This window comes from Anomaloglossus baeobatrachus, chromosome 1, assembly GCF_048569485.1.
Source record: "Anomaloglossus baeobatrachus isolate aAnoBae1 chromosome 1, aAnoBae1.hap1, whole genome shotgun sequence".
NCBI lineage: Eukaryota > Metazoa > Chordata > Amphibia > Anura > Aromobatidae > Anomaloglossus > Anomaloglossus baeobatrachus.
The window spans coordinates 501,763,747-501,790,751 of NC_134353.1; the positions used below are offsets into that span (position 1 = coordinate 501,763,747).

At 39.7% G+C, this 27,005-nt stretch overlaps 1 protein-coding gene across 2 annotated transcripts in view; it reads right to left on the reverse strand.

The window, feature by feature from the left end:
• PAX5 (paired box 5) overlaps positions 1-27,005 on the reverse strand; it is a 385,612-nt gene that overhangs the window by 327,101 nt on the left and 31,506 nt on the right. For both annotated transcript variants that reach the window (XM_075315770.1, XM_075315760.1), the window contains exon 2: positions 20,804-20,969. In XM_075315770.1, coding sequence (XP_075171885.1) covers positions 20,804-20,969 — 166 coding nt within the window. The remainder of the gene's footprint in view (positions 1-20,803; positions 20,970-27,005) is intronic.

Below are 27,005 nucleotides of genomic sequence, written 5' to 3' on the forward strand. Positions count from 1 at the left end.
GAGCCAGCTGCTGATCTGCAGGGCGGGCGGCGGGCTTCTAACCTGCTGGGCCCAGTCGCAATGGCACCTCTGCGACCGCAGTTGTTACGTCCCTGGGAGTACCCAAGAATCCCGATGCTCGATCGAGTAATGAACATGCTCATCACTAGTAACAATGTTTGGAACTTTTGACTTTCAGGCTCCATATCACACCATCTTTTACAGCTTCAAACGTGAGACTACCATCATTTGATAGACAATTATCTTGGCTATCTCAAACATAAATTTGACATGAAACTATTTAGCATATGATTAGTTATGCAGATTCTTAATATGTCACTGCATTATTACTGTTTTGCTCCTCTTGATGGAAAAATCTTTTTCTTCCTGTATAGTACATATTACAACCTGTTCTCACATTCCCTAATAGCTTTGTGTGTTATCAGGTTGATTACCAAGCGAAAGGTCACTGGTACTGATCGAGGAACATCCATGAAGAAGATTTCACAAGAAAAGAGAAACAACATTATCCAGCTCATCGATAGCAGTCTCTAGGCTAAGAAAATTGCCAAACTGCATCATGTGAGTGCCATGAAAGTTGGAAGAATATGAAATTAAGTCTCTTATTCATTCAAAATCCAACAGATGGACATCCAGGCAAAATATAGGATTAAACAACTTGGCTTATCAGAAGGTCTATAAGTTCTGACACGACAAACAAATCAGTGGAGGTGGCTCATACACTTCATATTAATGAAATCACAGACATCCATGAAAACAGTGGGTTGCCCATTACACAGGTATGGAATGGTGTCCCGAAAAAAGGTGAAAAAGGCTAGACTTAAATATTGTTATAATCATTGGAAATGGTTGATTTGGAGTGATGATGAGATGAAAGTCAATAGACTAGGCTCTAATGGTTGCAAATAGGTCTGGAAGAAACCAGGGAAATAAGGTGCTCATGAATCAAGAAATTGAAGATACTGTCAGGTTCAGTGGAAGATATGGGGCTGTTTCACACCAAAGGAATGACAGTCTCAATGCTGAGCTGTCATGGTTGTCTCTTGGTGAGATCAATGACAGGCACAGGGTCTCTTTTATCATCAGAGGCCTTACATATTAATTATGTTTTTCTTTTGGCAGTCTCAGAGTTAATGTCAGTTTTCTTTGTTAGCTGCAAGATCATTAACTCTGCCCAGGTGATTTCTCTGATGACCACTTCCAGTCTGTAGAAAAACCCTCTGCTTCAAGCAGATGCTGGTTATTCTGTTAAGTCTGGAGGCAGGCCTGGAGCTGTGAGGAGGTGCTTTCAACTGCTGCCTGTTGTGTTGGTGTGTGTGAAGGTAGCTTGTTTTGTTACTTTTTCCTTTCTATGTTTCCCCTTCTTGTACACCTATTGTTGGTATTAAGGGTGAGTGAGTTGTGTTTGTACCCCTGTCTGTCAGTTTTGTTGGTGGGGTTTTCTACTTCTTGTCCTTGCCCTTCCCCCTCGTGGTGGGTTGTGGAGGAGGGTCTTACCATCAGGAACAAGGACAGGAGACAGGGAGACATTGGGAGCCCAGACCTCGCCACCTTTAAGCATACCTTTAGGTTGAGGGAAAGTCTAGGGTACGCTTATTCTGAGGGTCAGCTTACGGTCTCCCATCCAGTCACCCCGCCATTCCTGTCCCTCCGATGACATGAACTACTGTATATGTAGGTATCTTACAAGACAATTTACTTTGTAGATTCGAGTACTATGGGCATGAAAAGGACGACATAGTATTACAGCAGGACAATGACCCGCAGCATATGTTGAGATTAGTGAAGAAATTATTCAATGACAATAAACTGGAGGTGCTAAACTGGCCCCCACAGTCTCCAGACCTCAATCCAATTGAACACTTGTGGGTAGAGTTAAAAAAAAAAGCTGTATATATACCCAAGTGAGTTGACCAGTATGCACCAACATTGGAAACATGTAGAAGAGCCCTGAGACCAGATTTTGGTTTAGATATGCTTGAATCTGATCAAGTTCATGCCCAGAAGGATTCAGGCAGTGCTGAAACACCAGAAGCAAAACAGTAACAATGGAGTGACATGACAAGAATCTGCATAACTATTCATATGCTAAACAGTTACTAGTGAAATGTATATATGAGATAGCCAAGATGATTGTCTATAAAATGAAGGAAGTCTAATGCTCAAAGCTGTAGTGCATGGTGAGATATGGAATCTGAAAGTCAAAAGTTCAAAACAATGTTACTATTTTGCTTGACACTGTACCAACACAAAGTAGCAAATATTTGTGAAGTCTAAAGCTAATGATACATGGTCTTCTAAATATTTTAAACATGTATATCTGAAACTTGTGATGTACATTTGTATTCACTCCCTTTAGTCTGACACCCCTAAATAAAATCCCGAGTGACCAATTGCCTTCAAAAGTCACCTAATTAGTAAACTGAGTCAACCTAATTAAGCCTGTGTGTAATCAATTCTCAGTATACAGTGGGGAAAAAAGTATTTAGTCAGCCACCAATTGTGCAAGTTCTCCCACTTAAAAAGATGAGAGAGGCCTGTAATTGATATCATAGGTAGACCACAACTATGAGAGACAAAATGAGAAAACAAATACAGAAAATCACCTTGTCTAATTTGGCAACATTTTTTTGCAAATTATGGTGGAAAGAAGTATTTCGTCAGTAACAAAAGTTCATCTCAATATTTTGTATTATATATTATATTATGTAATATATCCTTTGTTGGCAATGACAGAGATCAATCGTTTTCTGTAAGTCTTCACAAGGTTGGTACACACTGTTGGTGGTATGTTGGCCCATTCTTCCATGCAGATCTCCTCTAGAGCAGTGATGTTTTGGGCCTGTTGCTGGACAACACAGACTTTCAACTCCCTCCAAAGGTTTTCAATGGGGTTGAGATCTGGAGACTGGCTAGGCCACTCCAGGACCTTCATATGCTTCTTACGAAGCCACTCATTTGTTGCCCAGGCAGTGTGCTTGGGATCATTATCATGCTGAAAGACCCAGCCACGTTTCATCTTCAATGCCCTTGGAAGGAGATTTTCACTTAAAATCTCACAATACATGGCCCCATTAATTCTTTCATGTACACGGATCAGTCGTCCCAGTCGCTTTGCAGAGAAACAGCCCCAAAGCATGATGTTGCCACCCCCATGCTTCACAGTAGGTTTGGTGTTCTTTGGATGCAACACAGCATTCTGTCTCTTCCAAACACGAGTTGTGTTTCTACCAAATAGTTCTACTTTGGTTTCATCAGACCATATGACATTCTCCCAATACTCTTCTGGATAATCGAAATGCTCTCTAGCAAACTTCAGACAGGCCCGGACATGTACTGGCTTAAGAAAACCTAAAAAAAGGCCAAGGCATAGAGAAAGTTGCTCTACTCAAAGTAATAACAACCTATAATGAGAGTGAGTATAATAAGCCGAAAAAAACATGTAGTAAAAAGAAAAAATCTTTATTTGAACATTTATTATTAAAAAAAATCTTAAAAAGAGGAGGTCACTAACAGAAGGTCCAAGGTTGTCAAAACAAGCTTATTTTGATTATTCCAATATTGCAAATATACCACATAAATATTTCACAATGTACAGGCACATGAAAGGGAGGGATCAAACAAGAAGTCCGGAACATTAGAGAATGATAACAATCCAAGTATGGTGCATACAATAAAATTCAATTCATAGATGTAATATCTGCATAAAATATGCTGAAAAAGGGATATAATTAGTCCTGAGACAAAAAAATATTTTAGACATACAAGGACAAACACTCGTTTGTTACAAAAAAAGAGCTGGACTTAAACTGCCCACAAGAGGCGGAGGGATGATAATGTCCTGAAATGAAAAAAAAACACCAAAAAATGGAAAATTGGAATTAATTAAAAAAAGTAAATACTAAATGGAGAAATAGGTATCCTACAATAAGTCAGAGTTAGTTGTTCCCAAGTATACAAACTGTAGTTTCCACAAGGAAAAATATAGAGCTAGCGGTCAGAGCATCAATGAATAAATAAATGCCACATAAATATAATCTTTCCCAAACAGGGAGACCAACATGGCGTATAACAAATACTAATAAGGCCAGCTACAATATGGACAGGGAACAACACCAAAAGTCACCATAAAGATGAACAAAAAAGCAAACAGGGTAATGAGAGGGATGAGAATAAATAGTTCCCAGGCTATAGACTGTGGTCTCCACAAGGAGAAAAGCAATAATGGCGGTTAAGGCATAAATACAAAGCAGAGTGCTACATGAGCAGGATTTTTTAGATAAAGACACAGGGATGGCATCACATGTCTCATTTACTGGCTTACGCAGGGGAACACCTCTGGCACTGCAGGATCTGAGTCCCTGGCGGCATAGTGTGTTACTGATGGTAGCCTTTGTTAAGGTGGTCCCAGCTCTATGCAGGTCATTTACTAGTTCCCTCCATGTGTTTCTGGGATTTTTTTTCTCACCGTTCTTGTGATCATTTTGACCCCACGGAGTGAGCTCTTGCGTGGAGCCCCAGATCAAGGGAGATTATCAGTAGTCTTGTAGGTCTTACATTTTCTTATTATTGCTCCCACAGTTGATTTCATCACACCAAGCTGCTTGCCTATTGCATATTCAGTCTTCCCAGCCTGGTGCAGGGCTATAATTTTGTTTCTGGTGTCCTTCGACAGCTCTTTGGTCTTCACCATGGTGGAGTTTAGAGTGTAATTGTTTGAGGTTGTGGACAGGTGTCTTTTATACTGATAAGTTCAAACAGGTGCCATTACTACAGGTAATGAGTGGAGGACAGAGGAGCCTCTTAAAAAAGACGTTACAGGTCTGTGAGATCCAGAAATCTTGCATGTTTTTATGTGCCTAAATACTCATTTACCACCATAATTTGCAAAAAAATCTTACCAAATCAGATTAGGTGATTTTCTGGATTTGTTTTCTCCTTTTGTCTCTCATAGTTGTGGTCTACCTATGATGTCAATTACAGGCCGCTCTCACCTTTTTAAGTGGGAGAACTTGCACAATTGGTGGCTGACTAAATACTTTTTTTCCCCACTGTAACTATAGCTGTTCTGTGAAGGCTTCAGAGGTTTCAAAAAGCATCATAAAAACCAAGAAACACACCAGCAGGTCAAAGATAAAGTTGAAGAAGAGTAAAACAGGGTTAGATTACAGAAACAAGTTGCCAAATCTCTGAACATTTCACGGGGCACTGATCAATCCATCATCCAAAAATAGAATGAGTATGGCACAACTGCAAACCTACCAAGACATGGCTGTTCACCTAAGCTGACATTTCAAGGAAGGAAAGGACTATTAGAGAAGCAGCCAAGCAGCCCATAGTCACTCCGGAGGAGCTGCAGGGATCCATAGCTCAGGGGAGAATCTGTCCATAGGACAACTATTAGTCGTATGTTCTACTGATCTAGCCTTTATGGAACAGTGGCAAGGAGAAAGACATTTTTCTAAGAAGTTCAGAAATTTTAGTTTGCATAACCCAATGTAGGACATTTTAGCAAACAATAAGAAAGCCCACTTGCAATTTGCAAAAGGTGACGTAGGTGACACAGCTAGCATGTGGAATAAGGTGCTCTGGTCAGTTGAAACCGTAGTAGTACTTTTTGGGCTAAATGCAAAACACTGTTTCTGGCAGAAAACTAACACTGCACAAAACCTTGAAAACACAGACTGGACAATCAAACATACAGTCATGGCCAAAAGTTTTGAGAATGCTGCAAATATTAATTTTTACAAAGTCTACTGCTTAAGTTTTTCTAATGGCAATTTGCATATACTCCAGAATGTCATAAAGAGTGATCAGCTTAACAGCTATCACTTGCAAAGTCAATATTGGCTAAAAAAATGAACTTTAACCCCCAAAGCACATTTCAACATCATTGCATTCCTGGCCTAAAAGGAGCAGCTAACATTGTTTTAGTGATTGTTCCATTAACACAGGTGTGGGTGTTGATGAGGACAGGGCTGGCGATCAATCAGTCATGATTAAGTAAGAATGACACCACTGGACACTTTAAAAGGAGGCTGGTGCTTGGTATCATTGTTTCTCTTCAGTTAACCATGGTTATCTCTAAAGAAACACATGCAGCCATCATTGCTCTGCACAAAAGTGGCCTAACAGGGAAGAGTATCGAAGCTACAAAGATTGCACCTCAGTCAACAATCTATTGCATCATCAAGAACTTCAAAGAGAAAGCTTCCATTGTTGCCAAAAAGGCTCCAGGGCACCCAAGAAGGACCAGCAAACGCCAGGACCGTATCTTAAAACTGTTTCAGCTGCGGGATTGGACTACCAGCAGTGCCGAGCTAGCTCAGCAATGGCAGCAGGCTGGTGTGAGTGCTTCTGCACGCACTGTGAGGCGGAGACTGCTTGAGCAAGGCCTGGTTTCAAGGAGAGCAGCAAAGAAGCCACTTCTCTCCAGAAAAAACATCAGGGACCGACTGATATTCTGCAAAAGGTACAGGGAGTGGACTGCTGAGGACTGGGGTAAAGTCATTTTCTCAGATGAATCCACTTTTCGATTGTTTGGAACATCTGGAAAATAGCTTATTAGGAGAAAAAAGGTGAGTGCTACCACCAGTCTTGTCTCATGCCAACTGTTAAGCATCCTGAAACAATTCATGTGTGGGGTTGCTTCTCAGCCAAGGGAACCGGCTCACTCACAGTCTTGCCTAAAAACACAGCCATGAATAAAGAATGGTACCAGAATGTCCTCCAAGAGCAACTTTTCCCAACTGTCCAAGAGCAGTTTGGCGCCCAACAATGCCTCTTCCAGCATGATGGAGCACCTTGCCATAAAGCAAAGGTGATCACTAAATGGCTCATGGAACAAAACATAGAGATTTTAGGTCCATGGCCTAGAAACTCCCCAGATCTTAATCCCATTGAGAACTTGTGGGCAATCATCAAGAGACAGGTGGACAAACAAAAAACAACAAATTCTGGCAAAATGCAAGCATTGCTTATGCAAGAATGGACAGCTATCAGTCAGGATTTGATCCAGAAGTTGATCGAGAGCATGCCAGGGAGAATTGCAGAGGTCCTGAAGAAGAAGGGTCAACACTGCAAATATTGATTTGCTGCATTAACTCATTCTAACTGTCAATATAACCTTTTGGTACTCATAATATGATTGCAATTATATTTCTGTATGTGATGTAAACATCAGACAAACACAATTAAAAACCAGAGGGCAACAGATCATGTGAAAATATAATTTTGGTGTCATTCTCAAAACTTTTGGCCATGGCTGTAGTGGTGGAAGTATCACATTGTGGGGATTATTTTTTTACAGTAAAGATGAGGAAGCTAGTCAGAGTTAATGGAATGATGGAATAAGCTGAATACAGGGCAACCCTGGAGGAAAACCTGTTAGAGGCTGATAAAGACTTGAGACTGGGCGTAGATTCACCTTCCTGAAAGACAACAACCCAAAACACAGTGCCAGAGATACAGTGGAGGGTTTAGGTTGTGTTTGATTGGCCCAGTCACCGTCCAGACCTAAATCTCATTTAGAATCTGTGGCAAGACTTAAATTGCTGTTCACAAACACTCTCCATCCAATCTCACTGAGCTAGGACTAGTTTGCAAAGCATAAGCAAAAATATCAGCCTCTAAATGTGCAAAGCTGGTAAAGAAAAACCCCAAAAGACTTGCAGCAGTAATTGCCGCAAAAGGTGGTCCTACAAAGTATTGACTTGGGGGTGGAATACAAATGCAAGTCACAATTTTCAGATTTATAAAATATTTAGAAAACTGTTTATCATTTCCTATACATTTCTCAAGTAATTGCTACTTAGATTTGGTATATCACATAAAATGCCAAAAGAATTTGGAAAAGCAGAAAAGTTAACGTGGTATGAATGCTTTTGCAATTTGGTGAAAATATACAGCTCTGGCAAAAATTAAGAGACCACTTCCAAATTTTTAGTTTTTCGGATTTTTATCTTTATAGGAATATTTTTGAGTAAAATGTAAATTGTTCTTTTATTCTATAAACTACTAACAGCATGTCATCGAATTTCCAAGCAAAAACTTTTGTATTTATTTTCTAAAAATGAGAAATGGTCAAAGTAACACAAAAATGCATTGCTTTCAGTCACCTCAAACAATGCAAACAAAACAAGTTTATATTCATTTAGAAACAACAATACTAATAATGTTTTAATTCAGGAAGAGTTCAGAAATCAATATTTTCTGGAATAACCATGATTTTTAATCACAGCTTTCATGCATCTTGGCATGCTTTCCACTGCTTTTGGGTGACCTTATGCCATTTCTGGTGCAAACATTTAAGCAATTCTTCTTTGTTTGATGGCTTGTGACTATCCATCTTCCTCCTGATTACATTCCAGAGGTTTTCAATGGGTTACAGGTCTGGAGATTGGGCTGGCCATGACAGAGTTTTGATGGGGTGGTCCTTCATCCACACATTGATTGACCTAGCTGTGTGGCATGGTGCATTGTCCTGCTGGAAAAAAACAGTCCTTACAGTTGGGGAACATTGCCTGAGCACCTGTTTTTCCAGGATAACCTTTTAAGTGGCTTGATTCATACATCCTTTGCAAAGATGTTTGTTGAATTTTCTTTACCTAATTTTCAGCTTTGACCAACTCCTGGTCGTCTATTGGTTAGACGGAGACCTGGAGAGGCATACAAGCCACAGTGTTTTGCATCCACTGTGAAATTTGGTGGAGGATCAGGGATGATCTGAGGATACTTCAGCAAGGCTGGAATTGGGCAGCTTAATCTTTGAGAAGGACATATGAATCAAGCCACATACAAGGTTATCCTGGAAAAATAGTTGCTTCTTGCGGCACATGCAATGTTCTTCAACTCTGAGGACTGTTTTTTCCAGCAGGGCAATGCACCATGCCACACAGCTAGGTCAATCAATGTGAGGATGAGGAACCACCACATCAAAACCCTATCATGGCCAGCCCCAATCTCCAGACCTGAACCTCATTGAAAACCTCTGGAATGTAATCAAGAGGAAGATGGATAGTCACAAGCCATCAAACAAAGAAGAACTGCTTACATTTTTGCACCAGGGGTGGTATAAGGCCACCCAAAAGCAATGTGAAAGACTGGTGGAAAGCATGCCAAGATGCATGAAAGCTGTGATTAACCCCTTCAGCTCCAGAGCGTTTTCCATTTTTGCATTTTTGTTTTTTGCTCCCCTTCTTCCGAGAGCCGTAACTTTTTTATTTTTCTGTCAATCTTGCCATATAAGGGCTTGTTTTTTGCGGAACAAGTTGTACTTTTAAATGAAACCATAAGTTTTACCATATAGAGTACTGGAAAAGAGCAAAAAAAAAATTCCAAGTGTGGAAAAACTGCAAAAAAAAGTGTGATCGCACAATAGTTTTTGGGATATTTTATTCACCGTCTTCACTATATGGTGAAACTGATGTGTCAGTGTGATGCCTGAGGTCGGTGCGCGTTTGTAGACACCAAATATGTATAGGTTTACATGTATCTAAGGGGTTAAAAAAATTCACAAGATTGTCCAATAAAAGTGGAGCACATTTTGCGCCATTTTCCAAAACCAGTACCGTTCTCATTTTTCGGGATCTATGGCTCAGTGATGGCTTATTTTTTGCGTCTCGAGCTGACGTTTCTAATGGTACCATTTTTGCGCAGATGCTACGTTTTGATCGCATGTTATTGCATTTTGCGCAAAACTTGCGTTGACCAAAAAAAGTAATTTTGGTGTTTGGAATTATTTTGCCGCTACGCTGTTTATCAATCAGTTTAATTGATTTTATGTTTGATAGATCGGGCAGTTCTGAACGCAGCGATAACAAATATGTGTATATATTTTATTTTTTTAACCCTTTAATTTTCAATGGGGTGAAAGGGGGGTGATTTGAACTTTTAGGTTGTTTTTTTTTGTTGTTTTTTTTTTTTAAACTTTTTTTTACTTTTTTTTTTATTTTACTGGTCCGCCTAGGGGGCTATAGCGATCAGCAATCCGATCGCTCTGCCCTATCTGCTGATCACAGCTACACAGCTGTAAACAGCAAATATGATCACTTTCTGATTCATTCGGCTCCGGGCCGAGTGAAACCAAAAGTGACTCATGATAGCTAGAGGCATCATCACATAACCCTGTGCTACCATGGCAACCACCGAAAGTCACGTGATCACGCACGTGACTTACGGTGGGGGCGGCGGTAAGTAAAAGAAATGGCCGCGTGCATATACATCTCGCTGCCAGACTTTGGCAGCGAGATGTAAGGAGTTAAATGTTGTGAGTGGAAGCGATTCCACTCGTAACATGCAGGCACACATGTCAGCTGTTGAAAACAGCTGATATGTGCACAGATCGCCGCAATCTGCCCGCGGCAGGGGGCGGGGCTTAACCTCACACGTTCCATGACGGATAGATCCGTCCTTGGTTGTGAAGGGGTTAAAAATCATGGTTATTCCACAAAATATTGATTTCTGAATCTTCCTGAGTTAAAACATTAGTATTGTTTCTAAATTATTATGAACTTGTTTTCGTTGCATTATTTGAGGTCTGAAAGCAATGCATTTTCTTGTTATTTTGACCATTTTTCATTCATTTTCGGAAAATAAATACAAAATCTTTGCTTGGAAATTCGGAGACATGTACTCAGTAGTTAATAGAATAAAAGAACAATCTACATTTTACTAAAAAAATATACCTATAAAGGGAAAAATCAGAAAAACTGACAATTTTGCAGTGGTCTCTTCATTTTTGCCAGAGCTGTATGTATATATACTGTATATAAATTTATACATTCCTATTGTTATTGACTTGGTTATATAACTGAATTAGAAATAGTAGGGTTTTTTTGTATTTAAGGTAATCCTACATGTTTTTTTTGCAACAAACAGGTACATTTTCATTTATCATTCCCTAACTCATGTATCAAAATGTTCCTTTTGCGGATGCTCATTGAACAGTAGTGACAAACTATGGAAATTGCACACATTATTGCATCAAATTCTCCAATTGCATGAATTTCTTTTTTGGGGGGGGTACCAGGACTATGTAATTGGCTTACCAGTGATAAAGCCTTAATTTAGGTTGATGCCATTCATATGATACGCATCTATCCCTTTGACACCTGTATTCCAAAATAATAATTAAAGACCTTTATCGCATGCGATATCTATATCTACACAAACCAAAGACAGCCAGTCATGATCGATGTAGAATTCTGATTTATTTGGGGAAGTGAGGGGTATAATATTCAAAGACCCTTGGCTGAGGACCAGGAGTGCCTACTACAAAACAGCTTACATCGAGTAATATATATGTATACATTTCATAATCTTATATTAAGCTAACTCAGCATGTATTAAAATAAAAGTATGTCTTATGATAAAGTGGAAAGTCCCATGTCTGAAATTACCAGACATGGGTGTGTTTAGATAGATCAAGCTAAATCAAGCACCATTTTTGCTAGTCCGGCATTTTTCTTGATTATATTCAATATGTATTAAATCCCATCCATAACACCAGCTTCTAAGTACACCAGTATTAGTAAATTACAACAGAAGGCAAAACTGGCACAGATTGCTTTTTTCTTTAACCCCTTCAGCCCCCGGGCACTTTCCGTTTTTGCGTTTTTGTTTTTTGCTCCCCTTCTTCCGAGAGGCGTAACTTTTTTATTTTTCCATCAATCTTGCCATATGAGGGCTTGTTTTTTGTGGGACGAGTTGTACTTTTAAATGAAACCATAAGTTTTACCATATAGTGTACTGGAAAACGGCAAAAAAATTCCAAGTGCGGAAAAATTGCAAAAAAAGTGGGATTGTACAATAGTTTTTGGGAAATTTTATTCACCGTGTTCACAATATGGTAAAACTGAGGTATCTATGTGATGCCTCAGGTCGGTGCGAGTGTGTAGACACCAAACATGTATAGGTTTACTTGTATCTAAGGGGTTAAAAAAAAATCACAAGCTTGTCCAAAAACCGTGGCTCACGTTTTGCGCCATTTTCCAAAACCCGTAGCGTTCTCATTTTTCAGGATCTATGGCTCAGTGATGGCTTATTTTTTGTGTCTCAACCTGACGTTCTTAATGGTACCATTTTTGCACAGATGCTACGTTTTGATCGCCTGTTATTGCATTTTGTGCAAGATTTGCGGCGACCAAAAAACGTAATTTTGGCGTTTGGAATTTTTTTGCCGCTACGCCGTTTACTGATCAGATTCATTGATTTTATATTTTGATAGATCGGGCATTTCTGAACGTGGCGATACCAAATATGTGTGTATTTTTTATTTTTTTAACCCTTTAATTTTCAATGGGCTGAAAGGGGGGTGATTTGAACTTTTAGGTTTTTTATTTTTTTTAAATTTTTTAAAACTTTTTTTTTTACTTTTTTTTTTATTTTACTAGTCCCCCTAGGGGGCTATTGTGATCAGCAATCCGATCGCTCTGCACTATCTGCAGCTCACAGCTACAGAGCTGAGAACTGCAGATTTGCTGCTTCACTTTCAATGCCGGCTGTATTCCGGCATTGAGACGAAGTGAGTCATGTTAGCTACAGGCATCACCTGTGCTACCATGGCAACCGCCGAAAGTCACGTGATCATGTCACGTGACTTCCGGTGGGGGCGGGGTAAGTCACTGTCATGGCGGCGCCCATATACATATCATTGCCAAGACTTTGGCAGCGAAATGTAAGGGGTTAATGGCCGCAGGTGGAAGCGATTCCACCTGCGGCTAGCAGGCACACATGTCAGCTGTTGATAACAGCTGATATGTGCGCGGATCGCCGCTGACTGCCGGCGGCAGGGGACGGGGCTTACCGGCACACGATCCATGACGTACCCACTACGTCATGGGTCGTTAAGGGGTACTTTACATGAGACCTAACTGCTCAACCTCAATGTTCTCTCGTTGGCTTGATTGACCGCTGTGAGCTTATGTCAATAGGTGATATATTATTTTGGCATGGTGTCCAGTGGTTTCTTAAGTCGCCTGCACTAAGCAGTCTATAGAGGTAGAGTTGCATCACAAAGGATGTGCTTAAACATGCAAATGAACAGATCTGAATTTATAAAGTCCAAATATGAACTTTCTAAAGAATTCAAAACATAGGGCTGTAATGTGGCATGTTGATTAGGAAATCAATTCATTTTGTAATTGCATTCATTTTTTTACTGACATCTGTGATTACAGTGCCAAATTATTTGGTAAACTAAGACAGGGTTCCACTGTAATTAATATTTATCCAAATAATGAGCTATGAAATTCCAATTTATTGTTGACAGCTAAAATGAAACAAATCAACATGCTTAAATACAGAATGCCAATATATCTAAATGTAACTATTACTGTCCTGTAGTTTTTTTGATCATGCTGAACTTGGACAGAGAAATATTGTCTTGAGCATTCAAGGGTATTATTGTTTTCCTTACACCGAATGATAATACGCTGTATTTGTGTACATCACACACACAACTCCTCCAGATCTGTAATACTCATGTAGCCTTTTTTCACTATGGCGAACACTCCGAAGCATTAGCATAATCTGGACTTTATAGATGTTCATAAGCTAGAGATTATAGGCGGCGTTACACGGGACGATATATCGTGCTATCGCATGAGCGATCGCACCCGCCCCCATCGTTTGTGCGTCACGGGCAATTTGATGCCCATGTGGCACAAAGTCGGTAGCCCCCGTCACACGTACCTACCTCCCGAACGACCTCGCTGTGGGCGGCGAACATCCTCTTACTGAAGGGGGAGGGATGTTCCGCATCACAGCAACGTCACACAGCGGTCGCCCAATAGAAGCGGAGGGGCAAAGATGAGCGGGACGTAACATCCCGCCCACCTCCTTCCGCATTGCCGGCGGCCGCAGGTAAGCTGAAGTTCGTCGTTCCCGAGGTGTCACACGGAGCGACGTGTGCTGCCTTGGGAAAAATGAACAACCGGCGCGCAGAAGGAGGAACAATTTTATGAAAATGAGCGACGTGTCAATGAGCAACGATAAGGTGAGTATTTTTGCTCGTTAACAGTCGCTCGTAGCTGTCACACGCTACGATATGTCAAACGATGCCGAATGTGCGTCACGGAATCCGTAACTCTGATGACATATTGCACGATATATCATAGCGTGTAACACCCCCCTATGGGTTACCGAAAGGCTGTTGTATATTGTCAGTGGCTTTTTATGACAAGAATTACTGCTACTTTTCTATTCATCTGTATAAACATCTCCAAAGAGAAGCTAATTTACATGTATAAATTTTATTTCCAGGTACAGTGATTTCTGCAGCAAAAATGTTGCATGTATGCATATGCTCTAGTTCATTTTTTTAGAAATTTAAAAATCCCTCTTGGTCCTTTAACCCCTTCACCCCCGACGATTTTCATTTTTCATTTTTTTCCTCCCCTTCTTCCAAGAGCCATAACTTTTTATTTTTCCAGCAATATAGCCGTAACAGGGCTTGCGAGACAAGTTGAACTATGTTGAACAACACCATTCATTCTGCCCCATATTGTACTGAAAAATTAGAAAAAAAATTCCAAGTGCGATGAAACTAGAAGAAAAGGGCAATTGCACTATTGTTTTTTGAGTGTTTATTTACCATATTCACAATATGGTAAAATAAACCAGACATTATGATTCCTTAGGTCAGGACAAGTTCGTAGATAGCAAACATGTCGAGTTTTACTTTTATCTAAGTGGTGAAAACAAATTCAGAAGTTTGTAATAAAAAAAATTGCACATTTGTTGCCATTTTTCGAGACCCGTAGCGTTCTCATTTTCCGGATGTGGGGCTCAGTGACGGCTTATCTTTTGGATCTTGAGCTGCTATTTAATTATACTACCTTTGCATAGATGCAATGTTTTGATCACCTGTTTTTGCATTTTAATGCAATGTTGCGGTGACAAAAAAAACGTAATTTTGGAGATTGGAATATTTTTCTCACTACACCCTTTACTGATCAGATTATTTGATTTTAAAATTTGATAGATTAGGAAATTCTGAACACGGTGATACCAAATATGTGTTTTTTTTTGTTTGTTTTTTTATCGTTGTATTCTCAATGGGGCAAAAGAAGGGTGATTTCAACTTTTAGGTTTTATTGATTAATATTTTGAAAAACACTTTTTTTCACATTTTTTTGTTGATTTTACTAGTCCCCTTGGGGTAATTTATACCTACTGTCTGATCACTTTTGCTCTTTTTTTTTTTTACTTTTGCAGAAATGCTGTGTTTGGCTGGTTTCAGATGTCCGAGCTTAATCAGGTACCAGTCACACGCATGGTTATGGTCATACATGTGTCATGTGTGTGACATCTATGTTTGCATACATGTGACAGGAACCGGAGCAAACACGTGTCTGCGAAATAAAAAGATTTTCTATATTTCCCTGCTGTCTCCGGCTCTGCTGCCTCCCGCTCCTGACCACCACTCATTATATTCATCGATTATTCACCGCAGTTAGGAGCTGGAAGCAGGAGCAGCACGGTGACAGCACTTGGTATAGCACTGCCGAGGACAGCATCGCGGGGATAGGCGAGTATTCTGCAAGGACAGTGACATCCAGGAGGTCATTGGAGTTCCCAATGAACTCTGATGACATCCCGATGACACCCCCGCGACACTCGTGCTACAGCTTCACGGGTTCATCAGAGTTCATTGGGAACTGTGATGAGTCCCCGATGCTGTCCCTGCGATGCTCCATTTTCCAAGTTCTCAATACACACACACACACACATATACACGTATACACTGAGTACATATACACACATATCTATACACACAAAGCAGACACACATGGATACACTGAGAACATACACACACATAGTGCACATACATGTACAGTACAGACCAAAAGTTTGGACACACCTTCTCATCTCTAGAACAACTGTTAAGAGGAGACTTTGTGCAGCAGGTCTTCATGGTAAATAGCTGCTAGGAAACCACTACTAAGGACAGGCAACAACCAGAAGAGAATTGTTTGGGCTAAAGAACACAAGAAATGGACATTAGACCAGTGGAAATCTGTGCTTTGGTCTGATGAGTCCAAATTTGAGATCTTTGGATCCAACCACCGTGTCTTTGTAGAAAAGGTGAACGGATGGACTCTACATGGCTGGTTCCCACCGTGAAACATGTAGGAGGAGGTGTGATAGTGTGGGGGTGCTTTGCTGGTGACACCGTTGGGGATTTATTCAAAATTGAAGGCATACAGAACCAGCATGCCTACCACAGCATCTTGCAGCGGTGTGCTATTCCATCGGGTTTGCGTTTAGTTGGACCATCATTTATTTTTCAACAGGACAATGACCCCAAACACACCTCCAGGCTGTGTAAGGGCTATTTGACCAAGAAGGAGAGTGTTGGGGTGCTACGCCAGATGACCTGGTCTCACCAGACCTGAACCCAATCGAGATGGTTTGGGGTGAGCTGGACCGCAGAGTGGAGACAAAAGGGACAACAAGTGCTAAGCATCTCTGGGAACTCCTTCAAGACTGTTGGAAAACCATTTCCGGTGACTACCTCTTGAAGCTCATCAAGAGAATGCCAAAAATTTGCAAAGTAGTAATGAAAGCAAAAGGTGGCTACTTTGAAGAACCTAGAATATAAGGCATATTTTCAGTTGTTTCACACTTTTTTAAGTATTTCATTCCACATGTGTTAATCCATAGTTTTGATGCCTTAAATGTGAATCTACAATTTTCAGAGTCCTGAAAATAAAGAAAACTCTTTGAATGAGAAGGTGAGTCCAAATATTTGGTCTGTAATGTATACACTGAGCACACACACACACACACTGCTGTATACTCACCCCGACACTGAAGTCCTCAGCGCTGCTCTGGCTTCCAGCTCCTCACTGCAGTGAATATTTAGTGAGCATAATGAGCGGGGGTCAGCGGGGGTCTGCGGGAGGCAGAAGAGCCGGAGACAGCATCGCTGGATACAGGTAAATATAGAAAATCTTTTTATTAAAAAGACCCCTGTTTTCACCATTATGCATCACACTGATGTCACACGGATCATATCAGTGTGCGATCTGTGTGACACCCGTGCTACCGTAGAAAAAACAGACATGCCTGCGTGTGTGCGTGCGGGGTCATGAGAGGTCACACAGTCCGTGTGAAAACACAGACGTGTGAGTAACAGCAAATAATAACATGGGTACGTATGGCATCCGTGTTAAAAACGGATGTCACACGCACCTGAAACACGGACGTCTGAAACCAGCCTTCCTGTGAGTGCCAACTCTGTGCCAGTATTCACAGGGAGTGAGTCATGTCAACCACAGGTGTCATCATCTGACCCTGTGCTGTCATCGCTACCCATTGGTGCCCCGTGATCGCGTCACGGGGTCGCCGATGGCAGCAGGGAACAGCACAATTCTCGCTGGAATGCGTTAGATCGTGCTGTCAGTTTGACAGCATGACCTAAGGGGTTAACAGGTGCAGATGGATCTCCGATAGACTCGCCTTTTAACCGCACATGTCTGCTCATCAGAGCAGCAGACATGTGAATGGCGAACCCACGGTAACCGTTGGGAGGTGACCTAGGACATATATATACAACCTAGGTCATGAAGGGGTTAAGGCACATTCTTTTTTTTGTCTTTTAATTATACCATTCTAAAAGCTATAATATATAGATTTTTTTAATTTATGTAGCTGTATAAGGGCTTCCTTTTTGAAGAATGAGTAGTATTTCTCAGTGCCACAATTTTGGGGTAGATACCAAATTGTTCTTAGCTATGGAGTGAAATAAAATAAAAACAGGAATTTGGCTTTTTATTTGACGTTTTAAATTTTAAAATATTGAAGTGCTTCAGAGGAAAAGTGTGAACTTTATTTTGTGGATCTAGGAATATAGCGATGCCAAATATAAATTAGTTTATTTATGTTTTATTATTTTTGTACAAAAATAAATTGAAAAAATATAATTTGTGTTTGTATTGCCATTTTCTGAGTGCCATAAGTTTTACCATTTTCAATCAATGGAAACATTTCTTTTTCCACTTTTTGGAAGGTGAAATTAACAAAAAAAAAACAGCAATTCAGCCTTTTTCTTCTGTTTGCTTTTTGTTTGTTTTTTGGCCGTGGAGGGGGGGGGGTAACATTATTCACTATTCAATTCAATTGGCACATTAACTTTATTCTTCAGATTTATACAATAATTACAAAACCCAATTTATATAACCATTACCATATTCCAATACCCACAGCTTTTTATGTTTCTCTTGACAGAAAAGTGAAAAAGCTTATTTTTTGTACGACAAGATGTAGATTTTACTGGTTCCATTTTGGCGTACATATGAATTTCTTCACTTCTTTTTATTATATTTTTGTGAGGCTGAATTAACAAAAAAAACAGCAATTCCACAGCGTATATGGAAAAGTATTTTTGAAAAACAAGACATAGAATCTAATTGAGCAACCATTCAACGTTCCTTTGTACCAATTTTGTTATGTTCTGTTATGCTGCTCATTCTACCCAGGCCAGTGATCCTTTCTAAAGCCAATCCAGCATATTAGGATTGAAAAGGGAAAGAAAACAGTCTAAATTTGGGCAGAAAAAGAAGAAAAGAAACTAAGAAGTGCAGTTACCAGTACTGCAAAATCCTTCAGTGGGAATCCCCTTTAATCATGAACTTCCATCTGATCTCACAAGCGATCGATAACATAGCAGTGCCAGTAACCAGATGACAATTCTAGTTTATACAGCATTGAATATGGAATGGATTGATGATTTCTCAACAACAGAACTTGGGAGGATTAACCCTCAAAATGTATTTCAAGAGTGTGAATACAGGCAGTTAATGTGCAATTACTTGCACCTGCATATCGAATCGTGCAGGAGCTCTAGTGGGTATAGTTATGGTGAGGAGATTTGACCTGTCACTCATATTACTAAAGCTATGGAATATATGCATAGTTAAATAATACAGTGGGTACAGAAAGTATTCAGACCCCTTTACATTTTTCCCTTTTTGTTTCATTGCAGCCATTTGGTAAATTCAAAACAAATTCATTTTTTTCTCATTAATGTAAACTCTGCACCCCATCTTGACAGAAAAAAAACAAAAAATGTAGACATTTTTGCAAATTTATTAAACAAGAAAAACTGAAATATCACATGGTCATAAGTATTCAGACCCTTTGCTCAGACACTCATATTTAAGTCACATGCTGTCCATTTCCTTGTTATCCTCCTTGAGATGGATCTACTTCTTCATTGGAGTCCAGCTGTGTTTAATTAAACTGATAGGACTTGATTTGGAAAGGCGCACACCTGTCTATATAAGACCTCACAGCTCACAGTCATGTCACACCATATGAGAATCATGAGGTCAAAGGAACTGCCCAAGAAGCTCAGAGACAGAATTGTGGCAAGGCACAAATCTGGCAGAGGTTACAAAAGAGTTTCTGCAATAATCAAGGTTCCTAAGAGCACAGTGGCCTCTATAATCCTTAAATGGAAAAAGTATGGGACCACTAGAACTCTTACTAGACCTAGCCATCCAGCCAAATTGAACAATCATGGGAGAAGAGCCTCGGTGAGAGAGGTAAAGAATAACCCCAAGATCACTGTGGCTGAGCTTCAGAGATGCAGTAGGGAGATGGGAGAAAGTTCCACAAAGTCAACTATCATTGCAGCCCTCCACCATTCGGGCCTTTATAGCAGAGTGGCCCGACGGAAGCCTCTCCTAAGTGCAAGACATTTGAAAGCCTGCATAGAGTTTGCAATAAAACACATGAAAGACTCCCAGACTATAAGAAATAAGATTCTCTGGTCTGATGAGACAAAGATAGAATTTTTTGGTGATAATTCTAAGTGGTATGTGTGGAGAAAACCAGGCACTGCTCATCACCTGCCCAATACAATCCCAACAGTGAAACACGGTGGTGGCAGCATCATGCTATGGGGGTGTTTTTCAGCTGCAGGGACAGGAAAACTGGTTACAATTGAAGGAAAGATGAACGCGGCTAAGTACAGAGATATTGTGGAAGAAAACCTCTTCCAGAGTGCTCTGGACCTCAGACTTCGCTGAAGGTTCACCTTCCAACGAGACAATGACCCTAAGCACACAGCTAAAACAACAAATGAGTGGCTTCAGAACAACTCTGTGACCATTCTTGACTGACCCAGCCAGAGCCCTGACCTAAACCCAATTGAGCATCTCTGGAGAGACCTGAAAATGGCTGTTTACTAACATTCACCATCCAACCTGACAAGACTGGAGAGGATCTGCAAGGAAGAATGGCAGAGGATCCCCAAATCCAGGTGTTAAAAACTTGTTGCATAATCCCAACAAGACTCATGGCTCAAAAGGGTGCTTCTACTCAATACTGAGCAAGGTGTCTGGATACTTATGGCCATTTGATATTTCAGTTTTTATTGTTTAATAAATTTGCAAAAATTTCTACATTTCTGGGGTTTTTTGTCAAGATGGGGTGCAGAGTGTACATTAATGACAAAAAAATAACGTTTTTGAATTTACCAAATGGTTGCAATGAAACAAAGAGTGAAAAATTTAAAGCGGTCTGAATACTTTCCGTACCCTCTGTAAGTGGTGAAAACAAGGGTATAGTGATTCTAGTTGAGCTGTTATTATGCAGATAAGATTTTCTTATTGGAACAAGTCATAGTTTTTTCGTTTTGTTGGTTTTTTTGCTGTTGTTTTTTTATATATATAGACCCATGATAAATAAAAACAGTTTGTAAACAGCATAGCCTAAACTTAAAACACAATGATACACAGTCCATATACATTTGCTTTTCTTGGTGCTTATACATTTCCATCAGAAACACTGTTACCTGCCGAGAATTTTGCTGACACATCCATGGCTGACTCGCAGTTGCCTTGAGATGTCACACGGCCGAACACCTTGATGGGCAAGTTCCACAATTCTTTGACGAACTACATCAGGAAGTGGTCGGCCATTTACAAATACACCTCCGAGCTGGTTCACTCCCCCGTGTCCTGCAAAACATAGAGGGCAAAATAAAAGGGTAAATAGCTGCATTGTTTATTCTTCCAATAGGCAGACTTAAGCAGTTTACAGATTTGTAGGGCATATGTTTTGCACTGTAAAAGCTGTCAGATACATATTAGAAATAATGGTTTGGCAGAAATTTTAAATGACTGAGGCCTCCTGATTCTCCCCTTTGTATAGCTTACTCCACTCTAGCGATTGAAAACAAGTAGATGCATCATGCCAAACTTTCTCTTTTCATTTAAAAGCTGACACACAGCGAAACCCATAATAATCAATGGGGTTCATCTGCTTCCGCTTGCATTAATTATGGAACAGATCATTTTTTTACATTAATTCCATTTGTTTCTTCCTTAGGCCTCTTGGACACTTGTCACATGTTTCACGGTCCATGGTGAAGGTACATGTGTGTGTGTGCATTTGTGTGCATGTGTGTTTTATGTGTGCTGTCCTTGTGTTATCCGTGTGATATCTGGAATTCACACGTACATCATGAGCTGGTATACTTATCTGTCCCCAGCGCTGCTGTTTTTGGTGCTGGTGTTACTTCCGGGTCCATGGTGAGTGCAGTGAATATGCAATGAGCATAATGAGCAGGCCCAGAAGCAACAGCAGAAGCAGAGACAGCAGCACTGGAGACAGGTAAGTATAAGAATTCTTTATTTTTATACGACCTCTGTTTTCTCTGGTACATGTCACACAGATCACATCAGTGTGAGGCCCATGTGACATCCGTGCTGCTGGAGAAAAACAGACATGTCACCGTGTGGAACACATGGACAAGCGTGTGATCCACGCAGACACAAAGTCCATGTGAAAATAAGGACATGTGTGCAAACCCATTGATTTTAATGTGCCTATGTGTGTCCATGTGTCCAGTACGTGTGAAAACGGATGTTCCATGTGCTGGAAACACAGATGTGTGAAAGAGGCCTAAGGTAGTGTAGACAATAGAATATCCAAACAGAAATGGGAATATAGCCTTAGATATAAAGACCTCTTTAGAATATATAAGACACTAATACTAAAGAAGGTAGAACTACAAATTCAGCTTAGGGCGCAGCAGCTTCAAGATATTACTTTGTCAAAATTTGTATGTATTATTTCATAGTTACATTGTAGGATCGCACTCAGACCAATCTTATTAAATGGGGCTATGCACAAGTCCAATTTTTTTTCTCGGGACGAAAAATTCCTAGTATGTCCATTTTGGATCCAATTATCAGATTACTCTCAGCCGTGCAAGTCAACGAGTCTATTGAAAACATTAGATTACACATGGATGACATCTGTACGCAAACCAATTTTTCTGGACTATCAAAATGGAATAGATGGAGCCATTTTTTTCTCCATTTTCTCTTCAACTGACAAAATAGGATCATATTCTGATCATAGAATCAAACCTATTACCCTTGGCACCAAATGCAAAATAATAATAATAATATTAGTAATAATAAAAATAAAAAAACAGAGTCAACAACACTAACAAATTGCTGGCATTAGTTGCTAACGTGTATAATTAATATTACTGGTTAAAAGTTATATATCCCATATTTTAACAGTGCTTGAAAAGACTGCAATTGGCTTTCCCAAGCTTTGAAGATCACAAATCTGCAATTATTTAATTTTTAAGCATCTTATCATGATAATGTATTTATATTCCTTCACATATGTTTAAGAAATTGTACAAATAGATTTAAAACAAATTATGAAAATAAAAGGCTGAAGTTTTTTAAGCTTCGTTGACTTCTATGGGAAAAAAATATTTAACATATATGTTTAAAATGCGGACAGAAAAATGATTCCATGACTAGTAGAATTTTCTACCATTTAGTCCTTATTTTATTCAGGACTTCTCACATAACGGGTACATACCATATACAGAAATGGAAATACGCTCACAAGAATGAGGATATTTAAAAGCTAAATGTATGAGCAGATGTTTCGTACATTGCGATATGCAATATATTTCATGATAGACATATTAAAGGTAGTAAAATAATTTCATCAAAAAAGGCTTTTTTTGTAAATAGTCTTACAATTAATGATATAATAGAGGACTTCCATGCGCAAGGAATAGTAGACATTTGTTAAGTGCATGACAGGAAGGTCAAATATTTCTCAAGTCAGATTTTTAAGCATGAATAATTACGAGAGACAATTATTTGAGGAGGTGAACATTCTACAGGGATCTATTAACCAAGACTAAGAATGGTTGCAGAACTATACATACACATCAATAAAGTTGTACAAACTCTGACAATTAGCAAGTAGTGATATATAGAAAAATTATGTTCGTACATTTGTCATGAAAACATAATGCCGGACTGTGTTATTTCATTAGTTAAGCTGCAATTAATTTTTTAAACAAATAGTTCTGCTTAATAAGAAATACTTATTTTTAGAGCCGTAACTAAGATCTAAGGCTCAAAGGCCTCTTTCACACGTCAGTGATTCTGATACATACATGCTAGTTTTATACATACCAGAATCACGGACATACGCACACCTATTATAATCAATGGGTCTGTGCACACATCAGTGATTTTTCACTGACCGTGTCTCTGTGCGGCGTACAAGCATGTCCGTGTGCTTCGCATGGAGACATGTCAGTTTTTTTTCTGGTATCACTGATGTCCCATGGACCACACAATGGTGTGATCCGTGAAACACATACCAGAAAAACATGGACATTGAAAATAGAAAACATTTTAAACTCACCTTCTCCAGCGATGCTTGTCTCTGTCCTCTGCATGCTGCTGCTTCCTAGCCAGCTAATTACTGGTATGCATATTCATGTATGCAGCCACAGCCGACCCGGAAGTAGCTGCAGTGGGGGCGGAAAGACATCAGAGCCAAAGAGTTCAGCACCATGGACAGCAGGAGCGATGACAGGTGAGTTTATCTCCATGTGCAATCACGGAGTACGGATCACGTCTCACAGATTGCACATGGACAACCCACGTGTGCCATGAATCACGGCACATGGAGGGACATATGCATTTTTTACACATCAATGAAAAACGTCTGTGTTTTTCACTGATGTGTGAAACAGACCTTAGGGTGACATTCACTGGAAAATAGTTGCACTAAAGACAAGTGTTTCTTTGTCCACTTTGTGTTCTCAATGTATAAGTATGAGAGAAATGTAATGAAAAAAGAATGACTTCTCATAAGAAATATTGAAGAAAGTGCCCCAATCTAACGTCACAATCTCAAAATCCACTCCTACCTATTTGTGTAAAAAAGAAATTGCCAAATATGAATAATGCTGGTTATAAATAACAAATATTAAATATGCCTTTTAGATCATAAAGGAGTAAACATCATGTGTGAGTCTGTGCTGTTGAGCTTAAAGGGAACCTGTCACGTTGTACATGTTGTCTGATCTTTGTGCATTATGGCATACAGAAGGAGAAGCCGAACAGAATGATATATAGGTTTGTTAGAAAAAAATCAGTATAACCTAACACTGACCTGACGATCTAAGGTCTCAATCTGCATATCCAGCTACATAGCGGACATCTATGTCTCTTAATAGTAGTGGCCAGAGCTGATCTCTGACCCCTGCTGTTAACCATTTAGATACTGCTGTCAATTTCTGACAGTGGTATATAACCCCTTCACCACTCATCAATTTTCCGTTTTTCGTTAACATTTTTTTCTTCCCTTCTTCCAAGAGCCATAATTTTTTTATTTTCCATCAATATAGCCATATGAGGGTTTGTTTTTTGCGTAATAAGTTGTGCTTTTGAATGATATCATTCATTCTCCTCCATGTTGTACTGGAAAATGGGGAAAAAATTCCAAATTGCAAAAATGGTGCAATTCTACAATGGTTTATTTAGATTTTTAATCACCATGTTCACTATCTGGTAAAACTGACTTGGTAATATAATATGACATTTTGATATTTTTTTTTCTTGCTACACCCTTTGCCATCCAGATTAATTGATATTATATTTTGATAGATCGAGCGTTTCTGAACGCGGCAATATCAAACGTGTCAGGTTTTCTTTTAATTGTTTGGTTTTCAATGGTGCAAAAGGGGGGTAATTTGAACTTTTAGGGGGTAACATTTTTTACCAGCTTTCACAGGAAGTGAGTCATGACAGCAACAGTAGTCATCATCTGACCACGCACTGTCATGACAAACCATTGGTGCCCCGTGATCATGTGACGGGACTGCCGATGGTGGTGAGGAACAATGAGATCCCCACCAGAGTGAGTTAGATTGCGCTTTCAGAGTTTCACAGTGAGATCTAAGGGGTTAAAAGACGTGGATGGATCGAAGATCTACCCACACTTGTTAGCTGCATACAGTGCCTTGCGAAAGTATTCGGCCCCCTTGAATTTTTCCACCTTTTCCCACATTTCAGGCTTCAAACAAAAAGATTAAAAAAAAAAAATTTTATGTTGAAGAATCAACAACAAGTGGGACACAATTGTGAAGTTGAACAAAATGTATTGCTTATTTTAAACTTTTATAAAAAATAAACTGAAAATCAGGGCGTGCAATATTATTCGGCCCCTTTAAGTTAATACTTTGTAGCGCCACCTTTTCCTGCGATTACAGCTGCTAGTCGCTTGGGGTATGTCTATCAGCTTTGCACATCGAGAGACTGAAACTCTTGCCCATTCTTCCTTTGCAAACAGCTCGAGCTGAGTGAGGTTGGATGGAGAGCGTTTGTGAACAGCAGTTTTCAGCTCTTTCCACAGATTCTCGATTGGATTCAGGTCTGGACTTTGACTTGGCCATTCTAACACCTGGATACGTTTATTTGTGAACCATCCCATTGTAGATTTTGCTTTATGTTTTTGATCATTATCTTGTTGGAAGACAAATCTCTGTCCCAGTCTCAGGTCTTTTGCAGACTCCAACAGGTTTTCTTCAAGAATGGTCCTGTATTTGGCTCCATCCATCTTCCCATCTATTTTAACCATCTTCCCTGTCCCTGCTGAACAAAAACAGGCTCAATCCATGATGCTGCAACCACCATATTTTACAGTGCGGATGGTGTGTTCAGGGTGATTAGCTGTGTTGCTTTTACGCTAAATATATCGTTTGGCATTGTGCCCAAATAGTTCGATTTTGGTTTCATCTGACCAGAGCACCTTCTTCCACATGTTTGGTGTGTCTCCCAGGTGGCTTGTGGCAAACTTTAAACAACATTTTTTATGGATATCTTTGAGAAATGTCTTTCTTCTTACCACTCTTCCATAAAGGCCAGATTCGTGCAGTGTACGACTGATTATTGTCCTATGGACAGACTCTCCCACCTCAGCTGCAGATCTCTGCAGTTTATCCAAAGTGATCATGGGCCTCTTGGCTGCATCTCTGATCAGTCTTCTCCTTGTTTAAGATAAATGTTTGGATGGTCGGCCGGGTCTTGGTAGATTTGCAGTGGTATGATACTCCTTCCATTTCAATATGGTCGCTTGCACAGTGCTTCTTGGGATGTTTAAAGTTGTGGAAAATGTTTTGTAACCAAATCCGGCTTTAAACTTCTCCACAACAGTATCACGGAACTGCCTGTTGTGTACCTTTGTCTTCATGATGCTATCTGAGCTTTAACCAGAACTCAGAGACTATCACAGAGCAGGTGCATTTATACGTAGAGTAGATAACACACAGGTGGATTATATTTATCATCATCAGTCATTTAGGACAACATTGGATCATTCAGAGATCCTCAATGAACTTCTGGAGTGAGTTTGCTGCACTGAAAGAAAAGGGGTTGAATAATATTGCACGCCACAATTTTCAGTTTATTATTTTTTACAAAAGTTTAAAATAAGCAATAAATTTCGTTCAACTTCACAATTGTGTCCACCTTGATGATTCTTCACCATAGCATTAAAATATTTTATCTTTATGTTTGAAGCCTGAAATGTGGGAAAAGGTTAAAAACTTCAAGGGGGCCGAATACTTTCGCAAGGCATTGTATGTCGGCTGATCAGATCAGCCGACATGTGTGGGGAAAGATCTGGGCTCACCATATGAGCCCACATCATACATATAC